The following is a 25,298-nucleotide window of genomic DNA, read 5'->3' on the forward strand; positions in this document are numbered from 1 at the left end:
TTTTATAAATGATCTCTATATATACTTTATGATATAGTATTTATCCAATATAAATAGGGATGTTACATTAATTCAAACAAAAGCTAAAATTATACTAACATGTTTGAATGATGACTAAATTTATTAATCCGCGTAAAAAAGAAAGGAGAGGGTCGCAACGCAACTGTTAAAAGAGGCTTAGTTGTCAATGAAGAAATTTAACGTTTGTTTTAAGGACCTTACAGTAAAAACACATTCTTAACGAATAAATAAATTAATATTTTAACTATTTTCATTTGAAGTTTTAATTTAAAATATTATTATATTATTATAATGGATTGTTGAATGGTGTTATTTACTGTTTGGAGTGTTAACAAAACTTTTTCCTTGATTTAACGCTTGCAAAATTAAACACACATTTAATGCATTCACAGATGAATGATGATAAAAATTTAATACGAACTTACGGTACCATTAAATTAAATGTTCTTAAATAATCTATGAAACAATTCCAATAAACATTTTCAAATTGTTTCCCAGTTTATTTATCATTATTATTGAAAGATCTTGATCTGTGGATACATGTTAATAAAAATGGTGGAATGAGTAGTGTCACTGTCACACAAATGTCTGAAAATTACTATTCTACTGTCACATTCTCATTTCTCACCAACCATTTGCAAAAAGTCTCGAGTGACAGCAGAGACAAATAATAGCAAGAGATAGAGAGAATACAGAAAAAAAAAAGACACACTATAAAGAGAATGCGAAGGCAAACAAAAGACTGTGACAAATGTAACCATAGTTGAATTGAAACTTGAACACTTTGTTTCTTGTTTTGCCTATTGCCTATGGTTTCTCTCATTTACGTTTCTGTCAGATTTCCATTCTCCAACTCCAAGAATTGAGCTTAACTCTCCCAATCTCACCTTTTTCATTTCCCATTATTTAATAACACAGTAACTGTTACTTGCTCGCTGGGTTTCCGCAATCTACATGCATTGAAATTGCTACTACACTAGCTGCTTCTTCTGCCAAATCCTCGTGCATTTAACACCCTGAACTTAAAACCTGGTTGAGTGGTAGGAGATAGGAGCTTCGGCTTGCAATTATGAAACTTTATCCGAGTGAGTGGTAAAGCCGCAAGAACTGCCCCATCGTAAGGAAAAATGAGATAAGCACGCTGGTTTGGAAGGAGTTACAAGGAACCTTCCCTTATTTGTTGCACCTTAAACCGCTACCTTCCAAGTTCTCAGTTATAAATCAACAAGAGCAATAAACCCTTTCAACATTGCTCAGTTTTCTTGCTTTTGTTCTCTTCTTGAATAATTTGGTACTGTCCTTCACACACCCAAGTCTCCTCTCTTGTCAGGTTTCAGCTTCGTTCCTAACTCTGACACTCTGTGTGTATGTGTCTTGACAGATTGGAAAGAGATGTCGCGCCAGAAGCAAGCTGAAGAAGCCATGGTGTCGAGCCTCACCCAAACGGTTGAGCGTGAAGAGGGAGAGGAAGTCAAAGGAGAGACGTCACATTTTAGCTTCAAAAATGCTCTCTGGCATGGTGGTTCTGCCTATGATGCTTGGTTCAGCTGTGCCTCAAATCAGGTAGCTATACTCAGGTTTATGTGTATATAATAGCATTTGCTTTGAAAGATCATTTTTTCAAATGAATCTCATGATTTACATAAATTGGTTTTGGCTTTTTGTTACTTGTGTTCACCTAAAAAAATGAGTCAACGAATTCTTTTTCTCATGATAGGAGATGAGATTCTGAGGTTGAACACCGTTTTGGTTTGTTCTAAAGCAGGAAAATGTACAATTTTTTTTGTGATTTTGTGATGTGCAGGTTGCCCAGGTTCTGTTGACTCTGCCTTACTCTTTCTCACAGCTGGGGATGGTTTCAGGGATCATATTCCAAGTGTTGTATGGCTTGCTTGGGAGTTATACTGCTTATTTAATTAGCATTCTGTACATTGAGTACAGAAGCCGGAAAGAGAAAGAGAATGTCAGCTTCAAAAACCATGTCATCCAGGTTAGATATCCAAGGAACCCAGATAACAAACAATTGAACCACTTTTTACCTCCTTTTCCACTCTATACAGTGCCATTTTTGTTTTTACTCTTAATATCAACAACTTTCCCTTCAATTTCTTTGCAGTGGTTTGAAGTGTTGGAAGGCTTGCTGGGTCCATACTGGAAAGCCATTGGACTGGCCTTCAATTGCACTTTTCTCCTCTTTGGATCTGTCATCCAGCTCATAGCTTGTGCCAGGTTTCAATTTCCTCATTACTTTTTCATTTTTGTGTGGATAACTCTTATGTCATTGGAACTATTATACAGGGTTAGAATGTGCAACAGTGGCCTGATAGAAGAGTGTGAATTGATTGAGCTAGATATGTATGATCCAAAAGATTTAACTTGTTTAGTTTTATATAGACTCTTGTCTTTATATGCAGTAATATATACTACATAAATGACCACTTGGACAAGAGGACTTGGACCTACATATTTGGGGCATGTTGTGCCACCACAGTGTTCATTCCATCATTCCACAACTACAGGATATGGTCCTTCCTTGGTCTTGGCATGACCACATACACTGCTTGGTATTTGACCATCGCAGCACTTGTTCATGGCAGGGTAAGCAAAACCAACAACAACCTTAAATGTTTTTCTCTGGTGGGGTATCTACCCTTTGAAATTGTTTCAACTAAACTTGGTTTAAAAACTGTTTTTTATTTGGTAGGTTGAGAATGTGACTCATTCGAGCCCAAAAAAGTTGGTTTTGTATTTCACAGGCGCCACCAACATACTCTACACTTTCGGCGGGCACGCCGTCACAGTGTATGCACTTTTTAATATTTTGCTTATTAAGTTGGACAAGACAATCATGATATTGTTTTTTCTTTATTGTCTAGGACAGACACCAAAGAAAGATAATTGGAGAATTTCACTGCACGGTCCCTTTCTTCAACTGCACCTTTATCATCCTGCATTCATTTCTAATGTCCCTTGGAAATAAGACAAACATTTTATGCAACCCTTTTGAATAACCATTACGATGGTGTCTTGGCTCACTGTGATTCTCTGCATTACCAGTAAAAATATCAAACCCCACTTCAACTTTTTTCTACTTCGTTTAGAGCTGGATTTGTAGCCTTAAAATAACAAGGGAGCCACATTTTACCCTGTGGTACCGGTACGTCCTAGTTATTTATTTCACTCCAGTGAAAGGTGCTAGAGGCACATAAGTTCGAACATAAACGCACACATTAAATTATGTTTGTTTGTCTTTCAGGCATTGTTCACCATGAATTGTTTCATAGTTCAACTAAGCTAAAAATGGTGCCAAAAGCATGTGTTTACCTTTTTAGCATTAAAATACACAATCTTGGAAATTCAATGGGTGGTTTGTTTTTCCATTTAGTGTAGTTCATATTTTCGAAATGAAATATATATTGGGAATCTCATGTGTCATTTGTAGATGAAAGTTTCAATGAAGTAATAAGGAGCATGTGATATAACTATTTCAGGGAAATCATGCATGCAATGTGGAAGCCTCAGAAGTTCAAATATATATATCTTTATGCTACATTTTATGTGTTCACCCTCACTCTACCCTCTGCTATTTCGGTTTACTGGGCCTTTGGTGACCAACTTTTGGATCACTCCAATGCCTTCTCACTTCTCCCACGCACTGGCTGGCGTGACGCTGGTGTCATCCTAATGCTCATTCACCAGGTCCATGCATACTTTTCTTACGTAATTCAAAACCATCATGTGAATTAGTCGAGATCTTAGTGATGTTTAGGTTCTTAGTGAGTAACTAATAGTTGGTGTTTTTCTGTGTAACTTGCAGTTCATAACATTTGGGTTTGCTTGTACGCCATTGTATTTTGTGTGGGAGAAAGTGATCGGAATGCATGACACAAAGAGCATATGCTTGAGGGCTCTAGCCAGGTTGCCTGTGGTGATACCAATATGGTTTTTGGCTATTATTTTCCCTTTCTTTGGACCCATCAATTCAGCTGTTGGGGCCCTTTTGGTCAGCTTCACCGTTTACATCATTCCTGCTTCTGCTCATATGCTTACCTTCAGATCTGCCACTGCAAGACAGGTATAATTCAATTCTCATTTTTTTTTATCAGGAAGAAACAACAAATAAATATGATCACAACCCTGCCTACTAAAAACAAGCATGTATCGAATGCTCATCTTATCTTAATATCTTTGTTTCAACTTTGAAAGAGTTCATCATAAGAGCAGTGAGAAGCAGAAGTTGGTGGAAATTACATTGTATCATGTAGTATTTTTTTTATCACAACACATAGTATCTGATATGGATTATTCATTTTGGTATTTTAAACAGAATGCTGCAGAGAAATTGCCCTCCTTCATTCCAAACTGGACGGTGATGTATGTGGTGAATGCACTTGTGGTGGTGTGGGTTCTGGTGGTGGGCTTTGGGTTTGGAGGGTGGGCCAGCATGACAAACTTCATCAAACAGGTCGACACATTTGGGCTATTTGCCAAGTGCTACCAGTGTCCACCCAAACTCACTAACCACACCCTGCATCACTGAGAAAAAACTATGTTTCTTTATTTCTATGTAGGGTGGCATCTGCATCACCCCTTTTGATGCTGCTGAATTATCCCTATTTTGTCCAGTTTAATCTCCTATGATCCTTATGTAGAAAGCCATATTGCTTTGGCAGATATGATATTATACAACAATTTCTTAGAATACTTCCTACAACATTATTACTTTGCTTTTTATGATCATGATACTTATTTTCTTAATCACTTGGTGTCATCATGAACATGAACATAACTATTCTAGGAATTGATGGTTGGCAGAAGGTACAACATGAACCGCGAGTCCCTATTATAGCTTCCATTTTTAATAACACCATGTTACTCCACTCTACTCCTTATCATCATTTCAATCATTATGGCTAACACTAGGCCACGGTGTTCGGTTTCAATTCATGAGACTGGATCCGTTCTATTCTGATTTTTAACAAGAGTTTTTCTTTTCCCCCGTAAAAAGGTTTTAGTATTTTTTTTTATAAAGAAACTATTAAACACTACTATTAAAATAATGAATTTTAATAAATAGGATTTTAAAACATTGCTCAAATAAATTAATCATGTTTTTATGATACAATTTTGTCATAGCAAGCAATTGGGCCCAATTGCTTTTCAAAGAGAGGTTGGTTGAGCAAAGAATAGTAAAAAGTGTAGGAAAGAGAGAAAATGGAAGATGAGAAAATTGCATAGTACATATGTTCCTCAGTAGAGAACAACATGCATGCATGATGGATGTGTAATACGTGAGAAAATTTGCATATCATACGTTCAAGCATGTAAGTAACAACATGTGAACATTTTTATGGCATAGATAAATATGGGAAATGGAAATAAAAAGAAATATATGGTGTAAGAAAGGCATGGAGGAGTGGAGAAAGTTTCTTTCATAAAAGTATTTTCAAAGGAATACAAGGGCACCTGTGAAAAAGAAAAGAAAATTTGTGGAAATGAGTAAATTTTTAAAAAGTTATTTATAATTAAATATAATTTAGATAATTTATCGTTATAATTTAAATAAATATTATAACATAATTTAAATAAGTAATAAATTAAGTTGATTATGTTACATAATTTTTTATTGTAATGAAATTAATGTTTAAATGCAAATTGCATTTGTATTTGACTTTTTTTTTTACGTTTTCTACTTTTTAACCTACGCTTTTAATTTTAATTTAAAAAAATCAAAAACAAAAAATAATATTTAATTACAATTTGTATTTACATTTCATTGACTATTCAATCACACATATTATATGACAATTGCATATATAAATAAATACTACACATGATTCAATAAGTTATTTCCTACGTAATCATACAGCCATATATGAGATATTATATTATAATAGAAAAATTGACTATAGCTTTTTGTTTAATTCTGTGGATTTATTTATTATATTATATTATATACTTTTTTAAGACTTTCATTGTATTATAAATTTAAAACATTATTAAAAATAAAATAAAAGTATAACATATTACAATTATCGTTTTTATTTTCTTGTTTACTTTTTTGGGTTGATATGAATATTATTTTTGTCTTCTCATTTTTTAATTTATTTCTTAACTTTTTTAAAAGTTTTCTTCCTCACTGATGTCCTTGTTCTTTTAAAGAATGAGTTGGACAATAATTAATAAAAGATTAAATAAAAAATAAAAATTAATTAGTTGAAGACCAAATTTCATTATATCAATTAATAAAATTAAACCGACCAATACTTCAAAGGAAGATAATAAACACAGTTATGATATACATTGAAAAAATTATAAAGAAAAAAATTAATTGGATGCCAAATATAATATAAGGATAATTGAATCCATGTACTTAAACCCTCACTATAAAAGGAAACAAATATGAAGATGCAGTTGCTTATTAAATAAAATAAAATAGTATGTAACTGAATCGATTCTTACCCTGCATTGCATTGGAACTTGAAACATAGAAGAAAAAAAAATATAGAGAATCAGAACTTTGCAGTAGCTGAATTCGTGAACATGCTTCCTCCTACATTTCCAATGTCTCTCACTTCGCTCATGCCAGCAAAGGTCTCTCTAGCCTTCACCGGCCGCCACATTGTTCCTTTCGGCGGCAGCGATGGTCTTTATGCTGTCCGTATTTCACCCTCACGGGCTTCTATCAAATGGAGGTGTTATTCACTCCCAAACTCTTACGACGGTCAGTGTTTTTTTTTTTTTTTTGGTAGTCTTGTTTCAAGTTCCAATGCAATGCAATGTAAATTCTTCATTTGAAGCAAATGGTTATTTGAATGTGTTAGATCTCTGATAGCAATAATGATAAATAGGCAACTATGTTTAGTCAAAAGTTTATGATCTTTTTGTTAGAGAAGAAAAAGAAGTAAGAAAAGGATTGACCAAGAGATGCTGTTATTAATAATTTTATTTATTATTTTTAATTATTTGGTATTTACAACTGAAAAGGAAATATATGGATTTTTCCCTCACATGTACACAAACCGACAATAATCAATGGAGTCCACAAAACTTTCTTCACTGATCCAATCCCTCCAAATCAGTTCAAACAAACCACAATCATCATTTCTAATTCCTTTTTTCGCGCAAGCAAGCTTTTGAGGCTTAATCTTTTCTCCATGGTTGAATAAACTTTTGATATCCTGTGATAATTGATTTTAGATGAATGAAGGAATCTTCGGATAGCTTTGGGGCTTCCATTCATGAACATTTGGTTAATTGTTCTTGTGTTATTATTGATCATAAACTTTTTTTTTGTTAATATTGGACTAAATGAATATTACTGTTCAGTTGAGGAAGGAGCAAAGTTTGTAGAGGCTTCAAAGAATGGGAACTTGATTCCTCTCTGTCAGTGCATATTCTCTGACCAACTTACTCCTGTCCTTGCATACCGAACTTTAGTCAAGGAAGATGATCGAGAGGCTCCAAGCTTTCTTTTTGAGTCTGCAGAGCCTAGCTACCATGCTTCAAGTGTTGTGAGTGTGCTTTTGGTAGTTCTATGATATCAAATTGTTGAGTTGAGTTGAATGTGTCTTTATTAATATTCTACACTGGATTGATTGATGGATTACAGGGACGCTATAGTGTTGTAGGAACTAACCCAACTATGGAAGTTGTTGCCAAAGAAAATAAGGTTACAATAATTGACCATGAATCTGGAAATTTAACCGAGGAAAATGTTGATGATCCTATAATGGTTCCCAAAAAAATCTCAGAGGACTGGAAACCCTGTCTCATTGATAAACTTCCGGATGCATTCTGTGGTAAGAGTTCTATAATCATAACTCAACTCATGTGTACTAAGATAGGATATTCTCAAATCATTTATTTATTAACATATAATGTGGGGTGTTCACAATGACAGAAAGCTTATTGATAAAAAAATATCCTAAGATAGTAGAGAATATTAAATCTGCTTGTCGATTATGCTTTTACACAGTATCTGCTTTTGAAATCTAGAGGTTGGGGATCTTGATTTCTCTGTATGTTAGGTGACTTATTTACATGTGCGTGTCACATGTGTGTATTCACACACATACACCTGTGCTTGAGACAGAGGATTGTATTTTCGAAGCATTTTTTTATTTATCTAAATATATTATCCATAGTACATTAACTTGTTTCATTCAACTGCTTGTCTAGGTGGTTGGGCAGGTTATTTCTCATATGACACAATTCGTTATGTAGAAAAGAAAAAGCTACCATTCTCAAATGCTCCAAAAGATGATAGGGACCTTGCTGACATACATCTTGGTTTATATGAGAGTGTGATTGTGTTTGACCATGTGGAAAAGGTACCTTTTCTCCCTGTAAATATTGCCATCTAATATGGTATTTCTCACTATACAGTTTTTTTCTAATGTTGTTAGCTCAGTATTTCTAATTTACAGTATAGAATATCCTTTTATCATTTGAGAAAAAGTCCATTCAGATGCTCATAAACAAAATGTTATATTCTTTTCTTTTTTAGTTTTTAATTGGATTTTTGTTTCATTGAATTACCAAGGGAAAATCTTATCACTTTTTAGTGTTCACAAACATGGCTTTTTACATCTTTGGACATATATTTAAAGGATAAAAGTTGTGAAATGACTCTCCAATTATTTCACTATTATTTAACTGTATGATATGGATTATATTTAGGACTAATGCATAACTTCAATATTTCTTTGTTATTCGTATTGTACATAACAGAAAGCATATGTGATTGTTTGGGTGAGGATTGATAGATACTCCTCTGTTGAGAGTGCTTACAAGGATGGAAAGGAACGATTAGAAAAATTGGTGGCCAAATTACAAGATGGCCAACCGTAAGTCATCTGCTGATCACTTTTCCCTCGAATGATTGTACATGTTATGATTGAGTCAAAATTAATTTAAAGTGTGGTTTTCCTAGTCCAAGGTTGGCTCCAGGCTCTGTGGATTTACATACTCACCATTATGGTCCACTATTAAAGACGTCAAGCATGACAAGAGAAGCATACAAGGAAGCAGTCCTTCAGGCACAAGAACATATTAAAGCAGGAGATATTTTCCAGATTGTGTTAAGTCAGAGGTTTGAGCGAAGAACATTTGCTGATCCATTTGAAATTTATAGAGCATTGAGAGTTGTGAACCCAAGTCCATATATGGGCTATTTGCAGGTTTATTTTGTGTAACATCTGAAATTGTTTCCTTCACTAAGGAAGGTTTTATGTTTCAACTATTTTCATCTTTTGATGATTATCTCTATTTGCTAAACAGGCTAGAGGATGTATTTTGGTTGCTTCAAGTCCGGAGATTCTTACGCGTATAAAGAAGGTATGTTATGTAAATATTATAGATTTTTAAATTAAATTATACTTCTTTCTTTGACTACTGCTATGGTTGGCATAAAATCTTAGAAAAAAACCCTATTAAGTTTGTTAAATTAGTCTATTATTTAGTTTAGAACTTATAGTTATTTTGATTTTTTCACAAACAGATAAGATTGTGAACCGTCCATTAGCTGGGACAGCTAGAAGGGGGAAAACACCTGAAGAAGATGCAAGGTTAGAATCATTACTGCTGAAAGATATGAAGCAGTGCGCAGAGCATGTCATGTTGGTGGATTTGGGACGCAATGATGTTGGAAAGGTTAGTGTTACATGTTCATTTTAATGGATACTCTTATTTCTTTACAAATTATATTCCTTCCCTTGTCCCAAACTAGAAATCCAATTGACTAATCCGAAGGACTAAAAAGTCAATGACACAACTTGGAGTCAGACCTCCTTTTCATTTTCAAAATATTCAGTTACAAATATGAAGCATAGCTAATAATTGGAGTTAAGCAATGCTTTCGTACCTGTAGTTTTTAATCCTTAATCTAAACCTGTGTATGTGTTTAGTAAAATTCAATGTTCAACTTGTTATATAGCTAATAGGTGCTTTGCTCGGGTATCTTTAACAAAGCTTTTTGGATGATCATATGAAGAAAGTAGTTTATTCTTGCATTTTCAATAGATGGTTTATATTTTGGGATACTTTTAAGTTGTGATGGTTTTGAAAATGAAGAGATCCCTTTTGTAGGTTGCGAAAAGTGGTTCTGTGAGAGTGGAACAACTAATGAATATTGAACGATACTCCCATGTCATGCACATAAGCTCAACGGTAAGTGTTAGCTGATATTCAATTAATTAAGTCAAAATAGTGGATAGTATTTAATAGCATTGTGTTTGGATAAAAATGTTGGTTATTTATTGTATTGTAGGTTGCTGGACAGTTGCAAGACCATTTGACTAGCTGGGATGCCCTGCGTTCTGCATTACCTGTTGGAACTGTGAGTGGAGCACCAAAGGTTTGTAAGTTCGAGGTCATTTGCTTGGAATAAAAACAGAACTGTGTTTGGTGTAAGGATTGATACACATTATCTACTGTGATGATGTGGTTGCAGGTAAAGGCAATGGAGTTGATTGATGAGTTAGAGGTGACAAGACGAGGGCCTTACAGCGGAGGATTTGGATACATTTCTTTATCCGGTGAGATGGACGTTGCTCTATCTCTGAGGACAATGGTATTTCCCACTGGAACAAGGTATGACACAATGTACTCATACAAAGATCACAACCAACGCCGCGAGTGGATTGCTTATCTTCAAGCTGGTGCTGGTATAGTTGCTGACAGTGTCCCTGAAGATGAGCAGCAAGAGTGTCAAAACAAAGCTGCTGGTCTTGCACGTGCCATTGACTTGGCTGAGTCCTCATTTGTTGATAAATGAACTCACTTTAACTCCTGATTGCATATAGACTTGATAGAGCTTCAAGTTTAAACTTCATTTAGATAGGTGAATATATATGAGCATCACTGTCTTTCAATCATGTGAATGTGGAGAGAGGAGTATGTTTCTACAAATTCAAATTTCCATCAAAGGAATGAACTTAGTTTCTAGTTCAAATATGAGTCTCATTGTTTCTTTAAACTCTTTTTTTTGTTTTTTTATATGGTTAAATCTTGTTTTTTATTATTATTATTATTATCAAGAGTATAACATGTTACTTTTTAGTTTTTTTTCCCCTCGGAGGATAATTGTTGGTTAACATGCATTATATAAAACATTTTGCCATGAAACTTCAAAAAATTGATTATTTTCTCTTTCTAATAGTTTATTGATCTACGGCTTTAGTTTAGGGTGAATCAACTTAAACTAATAATCACTAATATAATGAGTAATGTTCTCAAAATAAATAAATAAACCAAAATATTTAAAATAAAGAAGTAAAATATGAAAGCCATAGAAAGAAAATAATTGAATATGTTGATATAAGTTTATTCAGAGAAACAAAATAGATAAATAAATAAGAAGTAAACTTGTTGCACAAATTTTGAAATGCATCTAAAAATATTACTTGGTCATTAAATAATAAGGTTTTTTCTCTATGAGAGAAAAAAATAAACGATAAGCCTAAAAATGGTAAACATGAAAAAAATAGTATAATCTCACATAGCAATTAAAATACAAACAATGTTTATGATAATAGACATGAAAGATAAATATAATACAGGAAAAGGATTTGGAGAAATATGTCTTGAAGTTTAAGGAGTGTTGTCCTTACAAGAGTTGCAATTGCATTGAAACTTCTAAAACAATGTGACGTGTTTTTCTCTGTCAACATTTTCCAAAAGAAAAGTTCAACATGATTATCCTATAAATTAGGAACGAAAAGATTCATTGTTATCTTTTCATTCATTCAGTGAATGCATAAATTTCTCCACATTAGAATTAGAGCCAGAAACGGTTACACTAACAGAATTTACAAAGATGTTTTCCGCAACGATTCCAATGTCTCTTGCCTCCGCCACTTCTGCAAATGCCTCCTTATCCTTCTCTCGCCGCTTGGTTCCCCCTTGCAGCCGTCTCTCTCCGGCTACACTCACCGCCGCTTCACTCTCATGCGCTCCTCTCACGTTGAGGTGCTCTTCACATCGTAAGTGTTTTTGTTCTTGTTTTGGAAATTGTAGGTAGAATCACAAGGTGACTGACTTTCTTGTTCACAAAGATTCAATAATGTTTCATGTTTGAATGCATTCTACTATGTCTGAATGGGTATTTTGTGCTGCTTTTAATCTTAAGGAAAACATGAGAAATGGGTAAGTATGTTGATCATCAAGTTATGATCTTTTCTCCATGTTTGGATTAGTTCTTGGATATTCTATGGTGAATGAGAAAGTATGCTGTGAATAGGCATTGCATTTGGCTTGCTTTTGTGATATGGCTTTTCAAATCTTGGACTAAAAATGTATTACTTTTTGCATTTGAGGAAGGAACAAAGTTTGAAGAGGCTTCAGAGAAGGGGAACTTGATTCCTCTCTATCAGTGCATATTCTCCGACCAACTTACTCCTGTTCTTGCTTACCGGATTTTGCTTAAAGAAGATGATCGGGAGGCTCCAAGCTTTCTCTTTGAGTCTGCAGAACCAAGTTATCATGCTTCCAGTGTGGTGAGTAGCTTTTAGCACTTTTATGATTTTGAATTTTTCAGATGTTTTACTAGGATTTTTTTATTGCAGGGGCGCTATAGTGTTGTTGGAGCTCATCCTTCAATGGAGATTGTGGCAAAAGAAAATAAGGTCACGATTATTGATCATGAATCTGGGAATTTAACTGAGAAATTTGTTGATGACCCCATCATGATTCCAAAAGAAATCTCAGAAGGTTGGAAACCCTGTCTCATTGATGAACTTCCAGATGCATTTTGTGGTAAGCATTTCTGGATTATAATTTCTTCCTACAATAAATGTGTGTGTGTGTATATATATATAAGTGTATATGAATAATGGGGCTGAATTTATATGGTATTATCATGCATAAATGTTGACGTAGATAGGGGAAGTCTGGCATGACAGTGTCCTTCTTTCTCTTTTATTTAAGAGACACACCTACAAACGAAGAAAGGTATCTTATGGATAATGATATATTAATAATTCACATTTTTTTTTATATAAATACATTATAACTTTTAATATTATTATTTTAATATGTTTTTATATAATTTAATTTTAAATTTATCCTTTATTATATATATTTATTTTAAATCTATCAAAATATATTTTGCAATAACATTATGTTATTGATTTGTCACATCACAAGTTTATTTAATTTATCTGAATCTATTTATATTATTATAATATAGTTGCTTTGATTATCAAGATTTTACATCTGGATTTCAAAGGTAATGTAACTATTCAGAAGTTTCAAATTATAAAGTGTTTGGTATTAGTATGTTGCATAAATGGTGATATTTTGACACTACCATAAAATACATTTATTTGATATTATTAAAAAGTAAAATATATTCATTTAACATCATTCAAAGATAAAAATATTATATATTTTTTAATTTTAAATCTTAATATATATTATTATATTGTTAAAATTGGTTATTAGGTGAGAGTATTCTTTTGGAAATGTCCAAATATTCTTTCTGTCACCTAATTATAATTATAATTATATATATATATATTATTTTATTTTAAAAATTTATTTATATTTACACTATCGTCTTAATATAATATTTGATCATTAAAAGAAGTTATCGAGAGATTGTTTTAAAAATAGTGGACGCCAAATAATCATTTTTTGCTAACAGATAGTAAACTTTTTTAGGATATGAAAAGGGTTCAGTTTTTCAATTTTTTTAATAACTTTGTAACTTTTAAGTTTTGATTTTTTAAATATATATATTTATTTAAAATTCATATTTAATTACGAAAATATTTTCTAAATTTTTAACTTATTAATCAATGTATTCAATTAGATAAATTAAAAATATTATTATTCTATTACAAACAACAAATGAAAATTTAATTTATAAAGTTGATGATTGAAATTATAATGTTTTTGCATGTTGTATCTCTCAAACAATTCGATAAAAAAAATAGTTTCTTGTTTTAATTTTAATTAGAAAAGAATTGACCCATCAATTTAGTCACAAAAGTGTCAAAATGTGATTACAAAACATAAAAGTTTTTACTATAATCCAAAAATTACTCAAACTAAAGATTTATTTTGATTATCACTTAAACCTTGTTCATGCCTTCACAAAGATTGAGTTAAAACCATGATTTTAATTGCCTTAGGTTTTATTTTTCTATAAATATTTAATATAATAACCTTTAAGTACAAGAAATTCTAATTTCATAAAATTGACAACTATTCGTACTCAAACAAGTACTTCTGTACTTTTTTTCCCGTTTGAACCAAAAACAAATTATTGAATTTGAATTCTCCATGGAAATACACCATACCATAATTTAAATTACTTAACCATGTAATGTTTTGTAAAACTTTATAATATATCACAGTTGACATTGTAACCAATTAAAATTACTCAAAAATCTTAATAACAAAACATAAATCTCCAATATCGCATGTCATAAAAAAAATCATTTCCAAAATTGCATTTAGAAACTTAAATCTCAAAGAGCCCATTGTAAATATTTTTCTTATAATAACAATAAGAGTTTTCCCTCTCGCAAAACCAACCAACAAAAGATGCAAAATTACAAAAAATTCTATCAATATATACTTAGTCTTTTTTTTACTATGATCATTCTCCAAATATGTATTTTTTAATAACCAAGGTCATTAATAATTTTAGCCAAATTTTTCATATCATAATAGTACCATGCTATTAAAAATATGAATTAAAACACTTTTTAGTGAAAACAATTTAGTCAAAACAAAAAATTCTTAAGATTTGTATTTTCTGTTTTGGATTTCTTGTGGTTTTAGATGATTAAGATTTTGGTTTTCTAATTACGTTATTCATTGTACATTAACTATTCAAGCTACTCTTCTAGGTGGTTGGGCAGGTTATTTCTCGTATGATACAGTTCGTTATGTGGAAAAGAAAAAGCTACCATTTTCAAATGCTCCAGAAGATGATAGGAACCTTGCTGACATACATCTGGGCCTCTACGAGAATGTCATTGTGTTTGACCATGTAGAAAAGGTACCTTTTCTTTCTTTGCTTCACAAATGCTGTCTCAATGTTGGTATGGTATCTAACTTGGTAATCCTTCCATGACAGTCTTTTGTTTCTGATGTTGAAATTTGCAGTATGTCTTCTTATCATTTCAACAAAAACTCAATTCACACGCTTGCACAAAATGTTAGAATTGCATCGTATAATTGCATTGATATGGATTATATTTAGGACTCATTCATGACTGATAACAGAAAGCATATTTGATTCATTGGGTGAGGATTGATCGGTACCCCTCCGTTGAGAGTGCTTACAAGGATGGAATGGAACGATTAGAAAAATTAGCTTCCAAATTACAAACTCAATCGTAAGTCATCTGTGGATCGTTTCTATGGTTGATGATGTACATGTTATGGCTGAACAAGAGTAACTTAAAATGTGCATTTCATAGTCCAAGGCTGGCGCCAGGCTTTGTGGATTTACACACTCACCATTTTGGTCCACCTTTAAAGAAGTCGAGCATGACAACTGAAGCATACAAGGAGGCAGTTCTTCAGGCCAAAGAACATATTAAAGCAGGGAATATTTTCCAGATTGTGTTGAGTCAGAGATTTGAAAGAAGGACATTTGCTGATCCATTTGAAATTTATAGAGCATTGAGAGTTGTGAACCCAAGTCCATATATGGCCTATTTGCAGGTTTATTTCTGTGCATCCTTCATTCAAGAAAGTTTTTGTCGTTTTGCTTTTTCATCTTTTGACTATTATGTATTTCCTAATCAGGCCAGGGGGTGTATTCTAGTTGCTTCAAGTCCAGAAATTCTTACTCGTATAAAGAAGGTAGGATTATGTACATCTACAAATTGAATTATACTTCTTACTTGGCCACTGTTATCTTAGTCATAAATTAAATAAAATTATATTAGGTTTGCTAAATTACTCTGATACATTTTAAAACAAACTAGGGCATTAAGAACTTTTTTCATGAACAGAATAAGATTGTGAATCGTCCTTTGGCTGGGACAACTAGAAGGGGGAATACACGTGAAGAAGATGCAAGGTTAGAAGCAATACTGCTGAAAGACGAAAAGCAATGTGCAGAGCATGTAATGTTGGTTGATTTGGGACGCAATGATGTTGGCAAGGTTTGTTCTACATATTCATTTTAGTAGATACTCCTATTTCTTTAAATAGATATCAGTTTTTTTATCTGAACTTGTGTTGGTGTTCGGGAAAAGCCACACTGTGTTAATGTGTATCTTTATTTAAATTGAGTTGTCTATTTTATGGATATTGATCATAAAAGTTATTGTTGTGGATTTGCAGTAATTAAGTAATCTTCATTTCTTTGTAAGAAACTAATATGTTGTTAATAGTTGATTTTGTTACATATCATGAAGCAGAAAAAAATGTTTGTGTGATCACATGGAGAAAGTAATTTATTCTGACATTCTGAAAAGATGGCTTATTTGGTACTTTAAGTTGTGATGGTTCTGAAAACAAAAATGATTTTTTGTAGGTTGCAAAAAGTGGTTCTGTGAAAGTGGAACAACTTATGAATATCGAACGATATTCCCATGTCATGCACATAAGCTCAACGGTAAGTGTTAGTTGGTATTCAACCAAGTCAGTATTGAATTGCATCTTTCCATTTCAATAGAAATGTTGATTTTTATTTTTTGTAGGTAACTGGAGAATTGCAAGAGCATTTGAGTAGCTGGGATGTGCTGCGTTCTGCATTGCCAGTTGGAACTGTGAGTGGAGCACCAAAGGTAAATTGAGGTGATTTGGGTTGTGATAGGAACATAGCTGTGGTTGGTGTGAGGAGTGACAGCCCATTATCTAATGTGATGGATGGTGGATGCAGGTGAAGGCCATGGAGTTGATAGATGAACTGGAGGTGACAAGGAGAGGGCCTTACAGTGGAGGTTTTGGATACATATCTTTCTTTGGTGAGATGGACATTGCCCTTGCTCTAAGGACAATGGTATTTCCAACAGGAACAAGGTATGACACAATGTACTCATACAAAGACCTCGACCAACGTCATGAGTGGATTGCTTATCTTCAATCTGGCGCTGGTATAGTTGCTGATAGTGTTCCTGCTGATGAGCACCAAGAGTGTCAGAACAAAGCTGCTGCTCTTGCTCGTGCTATTGACTTGGCAGAGTCAGCTTTTGTTGATCATTGAATTCAATTATCTCATCATAATATAGTCATGAGCAAATGCATATAGTGAAGTTCTTCATTAAAAGCCTCATGGACCACCAAACTTAAATTTTATTTGTGGAAGAAATTAGTTTCTTGTATGAATCTATACACATCACACTATTGCACACTTCAATCATTACAACATCATGGCTATCTTTTTAAATTGTCACTTATTTGTTTGAATTTTATGTCATGATACCTGAAGTTTTGTTTTCTACAAAATAGAATTCAAGCACTTGCAATTTAAGTTGTTAAATACTTAATTATGTAGACAAAATATTGATTGCTCGTAGTGAGTGTCCGGATGACAACACATATTTCCTATTAATTAATGATTTTAGGTATTTAAAAATAAATATTAAATCATTTTTATTTTGAATACAAAAAAATTGGTAAATATATTTATTTTTTACGTTAAAGTTGCATGTTCTTTGTATTTTTGTTATTTTGGTACCAGAGACCTATGTTATATATGCAACTTTCATTTTTACTTTTTGAAATATTTAATCTAAAACATATTTAGTTCTTAAAATAAAAATGATATTCTTTTTTCTCTTGTGTTTAGTTTTTGTCTCTAAAATAATTATCACTTGACCGTGCTGATAAAAAAAAAAACTTGACCGTCTCTCTAAGTTTTTTTTTGTCCTTGTAGTATGTTTTAATTTTTTTATTTAGTCCTGAATATTTGATTTGTTTTGATAAATATTATAAATAGTCTTGTAGACACACTAAACTGATTTGACCTTTTCCCAGATATCAAAATATTCACTTTAATTTTTTTAACGGAGTATAAATCGTTTAATGATAACCAACAAATATGAACAAGCCTTAATAGTTTGAAATATTTGAATCAATTTCACCAACGATTAACTTTTAAAACACTTATTTCGTAAATTATCTTATTTTTCATCCATTCGCTGCTTAGGCTTATAAAGCTGTCAATTATTTAAAAAAAAAAAAGAAAAAGTGAAGCGTAATGCGAATTTGTGAAGCATTTACATGGACATGACATAGGATATAAATATCTGGCTTAGGGTTTCCAGATACTAAGCTCAATTTTCATAAATGGAGGATAAACCTCGGCTTGTTTAAAAAAATGAGCATTACAGCTACAACAGATAATCATCTACTTCAAATCAGAGTACCTCCCACTACATGAGGTTACATAGCTTCCAAGAAGCTTTACATTAGTAAAAGCGTGGTTAGCTGAGCTCCAATGCAGGATGAACACTGGTGCTATTTAAATAAGTGCGAAAGGTTTACCTTCCCCGAACACTGGCAGGGGATTGACCACATCTCTCACTGCCAATATCATCATCTACTTCACTGCTATCTAAACAAATTCCATTTTGGTTTACGCTCAGTTCCGAACTAGCATTACTGCTTGTGGCATGTGGAGAGCCTGAAACACTGATTGTTCGGCCATGATGAGATCCAGACCTCACGCTATACAAAGAAGATGCCGGAATATTTGTCATCAATGGCCGTAAATTGCCTGGAATGGTTCTCCTTATATCCTATTCAAAAGATAAAACAATTAAAATCATGATGTCCGGAGAAGATAATAAATAAGAAAATTGGATTACAGCACGCATCTAAAACAGGTAATCAGCTAGCAATTATGAGAAGAGTGGTGATTTATATGCAGGTATGGCATGACAAGTTTATTTTCATTAGGAAAGACAATAAATAGGATGCAGGGAAGATGTTCACCATATGCCTAATCGCCATATCCAACGACTTCTTAGAAAGTGTTCTTCCAAAACCTGAGCTATCTGGAGATGAGGTTGACTTGCCGGACAGATTACTACGCGGAGAGTTTTTGTCATCAATCATTGGTGGTGCTAGTTTTCGCATATTTATTACCCTCTCAACCATTTTGTTGCCCATTACAACGGGACTAACATTGTCATTTACTTTGGAGCGCCCTCGACTAACCGCTGGCATAGAGTTTCCGCTGATATGAGCAACACCATTGGAAGCCCTTCCTCTTGAAGGAGAGCATGACTGTCGCCTGGGTCTTCCACTAGAAGAAGGCTCAATAGATGAAGACCGAGAAGTAGGTGCTCCGGGCCTGCCCCTAGTTGCTGACAGAGGCCTGTCATGTAATGTTGTTCTCAAATTAGGTGGGGCATCAAGTGAAAAACCTGGCATATCAGACGGCTTCCATGGTCTTGATCTCATTGTTGGTGAACTGCCACGTGATGGTACTGCTGGCTGCCTTGAGTTCACAGGAGCGGGCTTTCTTGTTGTCACAGGAGTTGGCTGCCTTGATGTCACAGTAGCTGGCTTAGGGTTCAAAGAAGCTTTAACTGAAGAAGCAGATATGCTGGGTTCATTTGATGGTAAAGAGGGTCGCCTGGTTGGGGTAGATGCTCTTGATGTGGACCTGGAAGGAGGTAAAGTAGGTCTGCTAGTTGGCGTAGATGATCTTGCAGCAGATCTTGACAAGGGCGTAGAGGATCTTGAAGGAATTGTGGATTTGGCTGCAGGGACTGGAGTCTTAGCGGCAGAACTCAGAGGCTTTGTAGTAGAAACTGCAGGCTTGACTGTGGAAATTGTGTTCTTAGATGTAGCTGCCATGGACCTAGTTGAAGGTAAGGTGGACCGTGTAGGTGTCGAAGGTCTTGATGATTTTGAAGATGCAGTTAGTGTAGGGCGTCCAGTAGGAGTTGCAGGTCGTGATCCTGGACCCCCTGATGATGAAGGCCTCCTGGTTCCCCCACTTGAAGAGCTCAACCCAGGAGAGGAAGCAGGTTGTTTAGATACAAAATTAGTCCTCACAGCAGGCTCTGATTGATGATTTGCTAACTATAACCACAAGGAAACAATAAGAAAAATATTGAAATCCTGACACTAACAACAGCCATGCCAATTCTCCCTATGAGAGATCAGTGACAACATGGATCAATCAAAGAGAGTCATCATTTTTATCACCATATAAAGTTTAGAACAAAATAATGGACAATTTACCTCAATCTAAAAGTCTTGATACATATTCATTGCAATGTTATACTTAGATCTCAACCAAAGCATGTTACGGAAAATATGTAAAACATGCAATATGATGGGAAGCTATTTCCATATATAGACCAAAGACGTCATTGCTATGAGGGGGCAGTAAATAATAACAAATAATATCTAGTAAGTCATCAGAAACCCAAAATATATAATAACTCTAATAAAATATAGTGATCACATCTTAAACATGTTCAACTACTTATGCAGAAAGTCCACACCACATCATCGGGTATACAGCATAATAATAATGATAAAATTTCTAAGACCAAAAATTACAAGGAAAAGTACCACTCCATTAGTCATTTCAAACCAGACACAAAAGATGTGCATCCACTATAAATAAAATAACTCACATAATCTGAAAGCTTCACTCAAAATGCTTACCCTCGATTTTAATGCTACAGGACGTGTGGTTGGAGTACCAAGCTGACTCATAACAGTCCTTCGACTTTCCATTTCCAAAGAAGGAAAAAGAGGAGTACCAGGAGGAGTGAGAAGCCTGAAACACATGAAACACACTAAGCACCAATTTGAATAACAATATATGTTCTCATATATAAGGAAAAAAAAAAAATCTTCCCACAAATTAAGGAAACCAGTTAATTCATTACGTTTTACTAATCTCTTAATATTCTTTCTAAAGTGGTGGTATAGTAAAACAAACGAAACATATTGTGATAGTGTAACCAAAAGTCAAACACTAATTAAAGTTAAGGTATTTTAGGAAAGGTATCATTAAATGAAATACTAGTTAAAATTTACTTATATTTGAGAACAAGAAAAATGTAATTTTTTTCTCTTATATATGAGAACAGAGGTAGTAATAATTTATTTGGCTTTACTTTGCATTTAGAGTCAGTTAGAACAGAGTCCTCAACTAAGCAATTTAATAAATGGGGGAAAATTTTCCATAAATTAAAATCAACTTTTGCGTCACAACTTGTTATAGGAAAAAATTATTGAAATGTTTAGATTCAACTAAAACATTGAAATGAACCCCAAATATATTAACACCACGATAATATTCTATTTTATTTGATAATATCAGGGTAAAAAATTACTACCTCATAGTCCACACACCCAGGTCCTGAGGATTTTGTTTACGCATTGAAGCAAACCATACTACGTTTCTTACATTTTCTTTTTGCCTTTTACTGGGAGCATAGGTGAACAAGCTCAGCCCCATGATACCAAATGTACAAGGTGTGGGACAAATGTACAAGGTGTGGGAATTGAGTCCCACACTGGAAGTACGGTTCACCTAAGCTAAGGTTCTTATCAATAGGTAACCATATCTCTCAGATGCAATCGACCAGCATGGGCGATGATGATGATACTGGCATTTCACAGTTTGCCTTGGATTCTAGTGTGGGGTAAGGTCTTGACCTTTCCCACTACAAAAGCTAACTCTCGTGGTGTGGTTCTTCCAAAGTTCTTATCAAATACTAGTAACGCTATTTCATATGATATGAAATATGGTACAAAATATATGTACTATCAACCTACCTGAAAAAAGGAAAAGAAAAAGGAAAAAAGGAAAGACTTCTCCATAAGGAAATGATCTAAAAACACAATCAGTGAGGGGTTCTAAAGCCAGTCAAGAACTCAAGAAACCTCAAGCCTCTCCTCCTATGCATGAGCAAGTGTGATTAGGGGGTCATGCCTATTAATGGTGCCCTCTAGAAGCCACCATATTGGGATATCGTATAGCTATTTATGCAGCGAAAATTCCATTATTGCACTAATAAACACATATGGAACCAAAATGCTATTAGAAGGGTACGACGTACCAGTCATAGTCATTCTTATCATTCTCCGAATTGAGAAACTCATCAACACCAGTCTTCCTCACAGGAGCCGGCGTAGACGACGAAATGCTAAATATGGGATTCGCGCTGGCATTCGACCCTGCAACCATGAAACATGCAACATAACAAACAGAAATCCAAACAACACAATCATTTTCTAGTTCTTCATCCAGTTAAACGACCAGACAAAAGTTCACATGCTCGTCTCAGTTCACTAAACACTGCAAATAAGCAAATCCTCAAAAATCTCAAAACCAAAAGCAGATAAATAAACTAACGAGCACAAATCTATACCGAGAGGTGCATCGAACTCCTCGGAGCCGTTAAGCAGAAGATCACTCCGCTCCTTCTCGCGCTTCTTCATCTCCAGAAACAATGCGAGCTCCTCCTCCTTCTCCTTCATCACCGACGCCCTAAAACCCCCAAATTGTTGCTCCCTCCGCTTCAACGCAGAGTGCATTTGCGACTCCTGAGCCCTGAAACTCCGATTCATCCCCAAAATCCAAACGACACGAACCCTAAATTAACAACCGAAAAACCTAGCCGAGTTTCTCGCTGACTCCACACACAAGCACAGAGAACCAGTAACAGCGGTTTCCTACACAGAGAACTCTACAAAAGCCATAGTGAAAGAAACCGCTGAATATCTCGCGAAGTTCAAATCTCAGCGAGAAAAACAAAACGGTCGCAGCTCGAACAAAACGACATTGTCATAAAGAGATAAAAAAAACGAACCGCGTTCTAGAAAACGCCAACGTCGCGTGGGAAAGGTGGGAGCAAGAGGCGCGTGGGGGATAGGGATCGGAAAACGGGAAGGTTGAGTTTGACGGTGGAGAGAGAGAGAGAGAGAGACAGTGGCAGTGAGTGGTAATATGAGTAACTGTTGAGATGCAAAATTGGGAATTTATTGTGGATAGGACATCGTAAAGATATTGGTTCCTATTGGTTTGATGCAACGTTTCATGGTTTGGTAGATAATCACCAAAATACCCCTCCTCTTCCAACTTCTATTTTTGAATTTTAGCAACGGTGACTTTCCTTAGAAGCCATGCACTCTCCCCAATTTCAATTCATATTTATTGCTTAAATTAATCATATCACAACAAAAAAAAAACATATTATTATTATTATTTAATTTTTTAAATGGAAAATGTGACTCCAAAATGAAGTCTCGTGTAGTCCAATTATGTTAGAATGTCTCTCCAAATACTGTAATTAAAATATTCAACTTTCCTAATTTTTTTAGCATTAATACATTTTTCATATTTTCTTGCTTCAAACAAAATTCTCAATTAGATATTTTTTAATTTATAAAATATGGTCTTCCATATTTCAAAGCTAGTAATAATTTTTCAGTATTGGAGTGACACTAGCAAAAACTGTTATTATTTTCATTCTAAAAACGAACAATAGTACAAAAAAAACTACCAAAGGTGGCATTCCTCTGTCTCCAATTCAATATTTTAATAGTTTGATAATTATTGCTTAAATTAATTAATTGTATTATAAAAACATTACTTTAGTGAAAAATTTCACGTGAAATTGCGTTTACGTTGTTTATGACAGTGATATGTTAGAAGAGTTTAATGTTAACTTCAGGCGTTCCGTTAAAAATATACTTTTGGTTCATTTTTATTTTTTTGTAGTTATAGTCTTCTTATTTTTAGAAACATAATTCTTATATAGTTTGTAATTTTGTATATGTTTGTTTTTTTGTTTTTACTTTTAATTGATTAAATCATTATTTTGATAATATATTATATTTAGAGTTCAAAATAAATAAAATAAAATATATGCAAACCAAAATTACGAATTTTTTGAAATATGGAGAGAAAAACTAAAATAGTTTACACATGTTATCTTGAAAACTTCATTTACATTGAATAAATTATTAGCAAATATGAATTAATAAAAAAATATTGTTTTACATATTTAAATAAGAGTTTTCATATTCAGTTGTTCAAATACAACACAGTGATGTTGAATTTAGCTCTGTATGATTTAGCATTATGTTTTCAAGTTAATTTTGTTGCGGTAAATGTTAACTACGTTGAAGAAAATAAAGGTACAAAAATGTAGACAAAAGTATATGTAATATAAAAATACAACATACTAAATTCTACTTTTCACTAAATAAAACTTTTTAATATACGAAATATTTCTTTACTTAAATTTATGAAATATTATTAAGATGATTTTTGAGTAATAACTGTTAATTATTTCTCTGGAGACCCTGTTTACAAATATTCATAAAATTTAAATTACTCATTATACTAAAAAAAAAACTATACTATTTAATTTATAAGTAACAAACATGTATTGTATTAAAGGACAATATTCTGACATTATTTTTCTCCCTTTTTTTCTCATTACTATTTTTGTTTACTTTATTTTCATGATCTTACTCTACAGAATCTATAATTAAATTTTAATTTCAGCGTATTAATTAGTGTCTATTAACATTTTACTTTAGGAATATTTAAGAATTGATGTGTTCAACGATGTAATTTAAATATATTATTATTGATTTTAAAAGACAGAATAAATACTTGTTATCAATTGCGTCAATAATTAGTACAAGGAAAAAGTCTCCATAATATTTATTCACCGACATATAATTCTCGTATAAAATTAATTCATCTTTTAAGAAAAATAAAAAAGAGTGTAATATGTAAGATGTAAAATTTTGTTTTAAATAAATTTTAAATGGATAAAAAAATTAAAAAGTTTCATTTTTTATTTCATTAGAAATTCTATATTTTTATAATTTCATTGTTTTTAAACACTCTTTAATATTAAAGTATACCTGGGAAGTTGTTGTTCTCACAAAATAAACTTTAATAAAGTATTTTAAAGTATATAGATGTACAATTTTATAAATATTATGAAAATTATTGCATTTATAATTGATATTTTTTAAGATTTTATAGGTGGTACATGTGATAATAAAAGTTATATGGATTAAGTAAATAGGGTAAACAAAAAGAAGTAATGTTTATCCGGAGAAGTGATATAGCTTGAGTGAGTAGTATTATATCACAAAAAAAAAACATGTAAGTGATTATTAGAACAAAATTTCAAATAAATCAAGTTGTAAAATGTTATTTATATTTTTATATGTCATTTAGACAAAAATTGCCAATTTATCATGTCGTATCATTCTCGTATAATTTTAAATTTATATAAATGCATAATGAAGATGTAGTAGTTTTATATTATTTGTTCACATGGGTGGTGTGAAACTTGTGTATGAGA

The 25,298-nt window shown here is 33.1% G+C and overlaps 4 protein-coding genes across 5 annotated transcripts; 3 read left to right on the top strand and 1 right to left on the bottom strand.

Moving 5' to 3' along the window:
• Positions 1 to 596: 596 nt before the first annotated feature.
• On the top strand, positions 597 to 4,779 carry LOC137815042 (auxin transporter-like protein 1). The gene is made up of 9 exons (XM_068618063.1): positions 597 to 1,312; positions 1,403 to 1,584; positions 1,826 to 2,011; positions 2,138 to 2,250; positions 2,436 to 2,619; positions 2,726 to 2,823; positions 3,513 to 3,720; positions 3,839 to 4,096; positions 4,349 to 4,779. The coding sequence occupies exons 2-9, from the start codon at positions 1,414 to 1,416 to the stop codon at positions 4,559 to 4,561; spliced, it is 1,431 nt and encodes a 476-aa protein (XP_068474164.1). The 5' UTR covers positions 597 to 1,312; positions 1,403 to 1,413; the 3' UTR covers positions 4,562 to 4,779.
• Positions 4,780 to 6,452: 1,673 nt separating this feature from the next.
• On the top strand, positions 6,453 to 10,999 carry LOC137815063 (anthranilate synthase alpha subunit 1, chloroplastic-like). Its single transcript, XM_068618093.1, has 11 exons — positions 6,453 to 6,745; positions 7,351 to 7,535; positions 7,634 to 7,823; positions 8,203 to 8,354; positions 8,755 to 8,870; positions 8,957 to 9,203; positions 9,304 to 9,364; positions 9,524 to 9,675; positions 10,111 to 10,191; positions 10,292 to 10,378; positions 10,475 to 10,999. Exons 1-11 carry the CDS (start codon positions 6,565 to 6,567, stop codon positions 10,796 to 10,798), a joined length of 1,776 nt encoding a protein of 591 aa, XP_068474194.1. The 5' UTR covers positions 6,453 to 6,564; the 3' UTR covers positions 10,799 to 10,999.
• A 737-nt stretch (positions 11,000 to 11,736) lies between these two features.
• On the top strand, positions 11,737 to 17,444 carry LOC137815062 (anthranilate synthase alpha subunit 1, chloroplastic-like). Its single transcript, XM_068618092.1, has 11 exons — positions 11,737 to 12,002; positions 12,325 to 12,518; positions 12,588 to 12,777; positions 14,880 to 15,031; positions 15,259 to 15,371; positions 15,456 to 15,702; positions 15,787 to 15,843; positions 15,996 to 16,148; positions 16,523 to 16,603; positions 16,689 to 16,775; positions 16,871 to 17,444. The coding sequence occupies exons 1-11, from the start codon at positions 11,840 to 11,842 to the stop codon at positions 17,192 to 17,194; spliced, it is 1,761 nt and encodes a 586-aa protein (XP_068474193.1). The 5' UTR covers positions 11,737 to 11,839; the 3' UTR covers positions 17,195 to 17,444.
• A 781-nt stretch (positions 17,445 to 18,225) lies between these two features.
• Positions 18,226 to 23,106, bottom strand: LOC137815064 (uncharacterized). 2 transcript variants are annotated; one of them, XM_068618095.1, is made up of 6 exons: positions 22,779 to 22,921; positions 22,338 to 22,655; positions 22,026 to 22,143; positions 20,620 to 20,734; positions 18,928 to 20,025; positions 18,226 to 18,731 (listed from the first exon to the last, which is right to left on the bottom strand). In XM_068618095.1, exons 2-6 carry the CDS (start codon positions 22,534 to 22,536, stop codon positions 18,474 to 18,476), a joined length of 1,788 nt encoding a protein of 595 aa, XP_068474196.1. In that variant the 5' UTR covers positions 22,537 to 22,655; positions 22,779 to 22,921; the 3' UTR covers positions 18,226 to 18,473. The 2 variants fall into 2 exon arrangements, with proteins under 2 accessions (XP_068474196.1, XP_068474195.1); XM_068618094.1 differs by having other exon boundaries at positions 22,338 to 23,106.
• Positions 23,107 to 25,298: the final 2,192 nt, after the last annotated feature.

This window comes from Phaseolus vulgaris, chromosome 1, assembly GCF_000499845.2.
Source record: "Phaseolus vulgaris cultivar G19833 chromosome 1, P. vulgaris v2.0, whole genome shotgun sequence".
Lineage (NCBI taxonomy): Eukaryota > Viridiplantae > Streptophyta > Magnoliopsida > Fabales > Fabaceae > Phaseolus > Phaseolus vulgaris.

Bases quoted from the DNA above. Each gene is read 5' to 3' on its own strand.
- LOC137815064 (XM_068618094.1), bottom strand. From the start codon at position 22,536: ATGAATCGGAGTTTCAGGGCTCAGGAGTCGCAAATGCACTCTGCGTTG. The intron at 22,144-22,337 runs GTATAGATTTGT...TCATGGTTGCAG, and splicing joins GGAGTTCGATGCACCTCTCG to GGTCGAATGCCAGCGCGAAT. The intron at 20,735-22,025 runs GTACGTCGTACC...CATGTGTTTCAG, and splicing joins GATAAGAATGACTATGACTG to GCTTCTCACTCCTCCTGGTA.
- LOC137815042 (XM_068618063.1), top strand. From the start codon at position 1,414: ATGTCGCGCCAGAAGCAAGCTGAAGAAGCCATGGTGTCGAGCCTCACC. The intron at 1,585-1,825 runs GTAGCTATACTC...TGTGATGTGCAG, and splicing joins TCAGCTGTGCCTCAAATCAG to GTTGCCCAGGTTCTGTTGAC. The intron at 2,012-2,137 runs GTTAGATATCCA...ATTTCTTTGCAG, and splicing joins TCAAAAACCATGTCATCCAG to TGGTTTGAAGTGTTGGAAGG.
- LOC137815062 (XM_068618092.1), top strand. From the start codon at position 11,840: ATGTTTTCCGCAACGATTCCAATGTCTCTTGCCTCCGCCACTTCTGCA. The intron at 12,519-12,587 runs GTGAGTAGCTTT...TTTTTATTGCAG, and splicing joins GTTATCATGCTTCCAGTGTG to GGGCGCTATAGTGTTGTTGG. The intron at 15,844-15,995 runs GTAGGATTATGT...TTTCATGAACAG, and splicing joins TTCTTACTCGTATAAAGAAG to AATAAGATTGTGAATCGTCC.
- LOC137815063 (XM_068618093.1), top strand. From the start codon at position 6,565: ATGCTTCCTCCTACATTTCCAATGTCTCTCACTTCGCTCATGCCAGCA. The intron at 9,365-9,523 runs GTTATGTAAATA...TTTCACAAACAG, and splicing joins TACGCGTATAAAGAAGGTAT to ATAAGATTGTGAACCGTCCA. The intron at 9,676-10,110 runs GTTAGTGTTACA...TCCCTTTTGTAG, and splicing joins GACGCAATGATGTTGGAAAG to GTTGCGAAAAGTGGTTCTGT.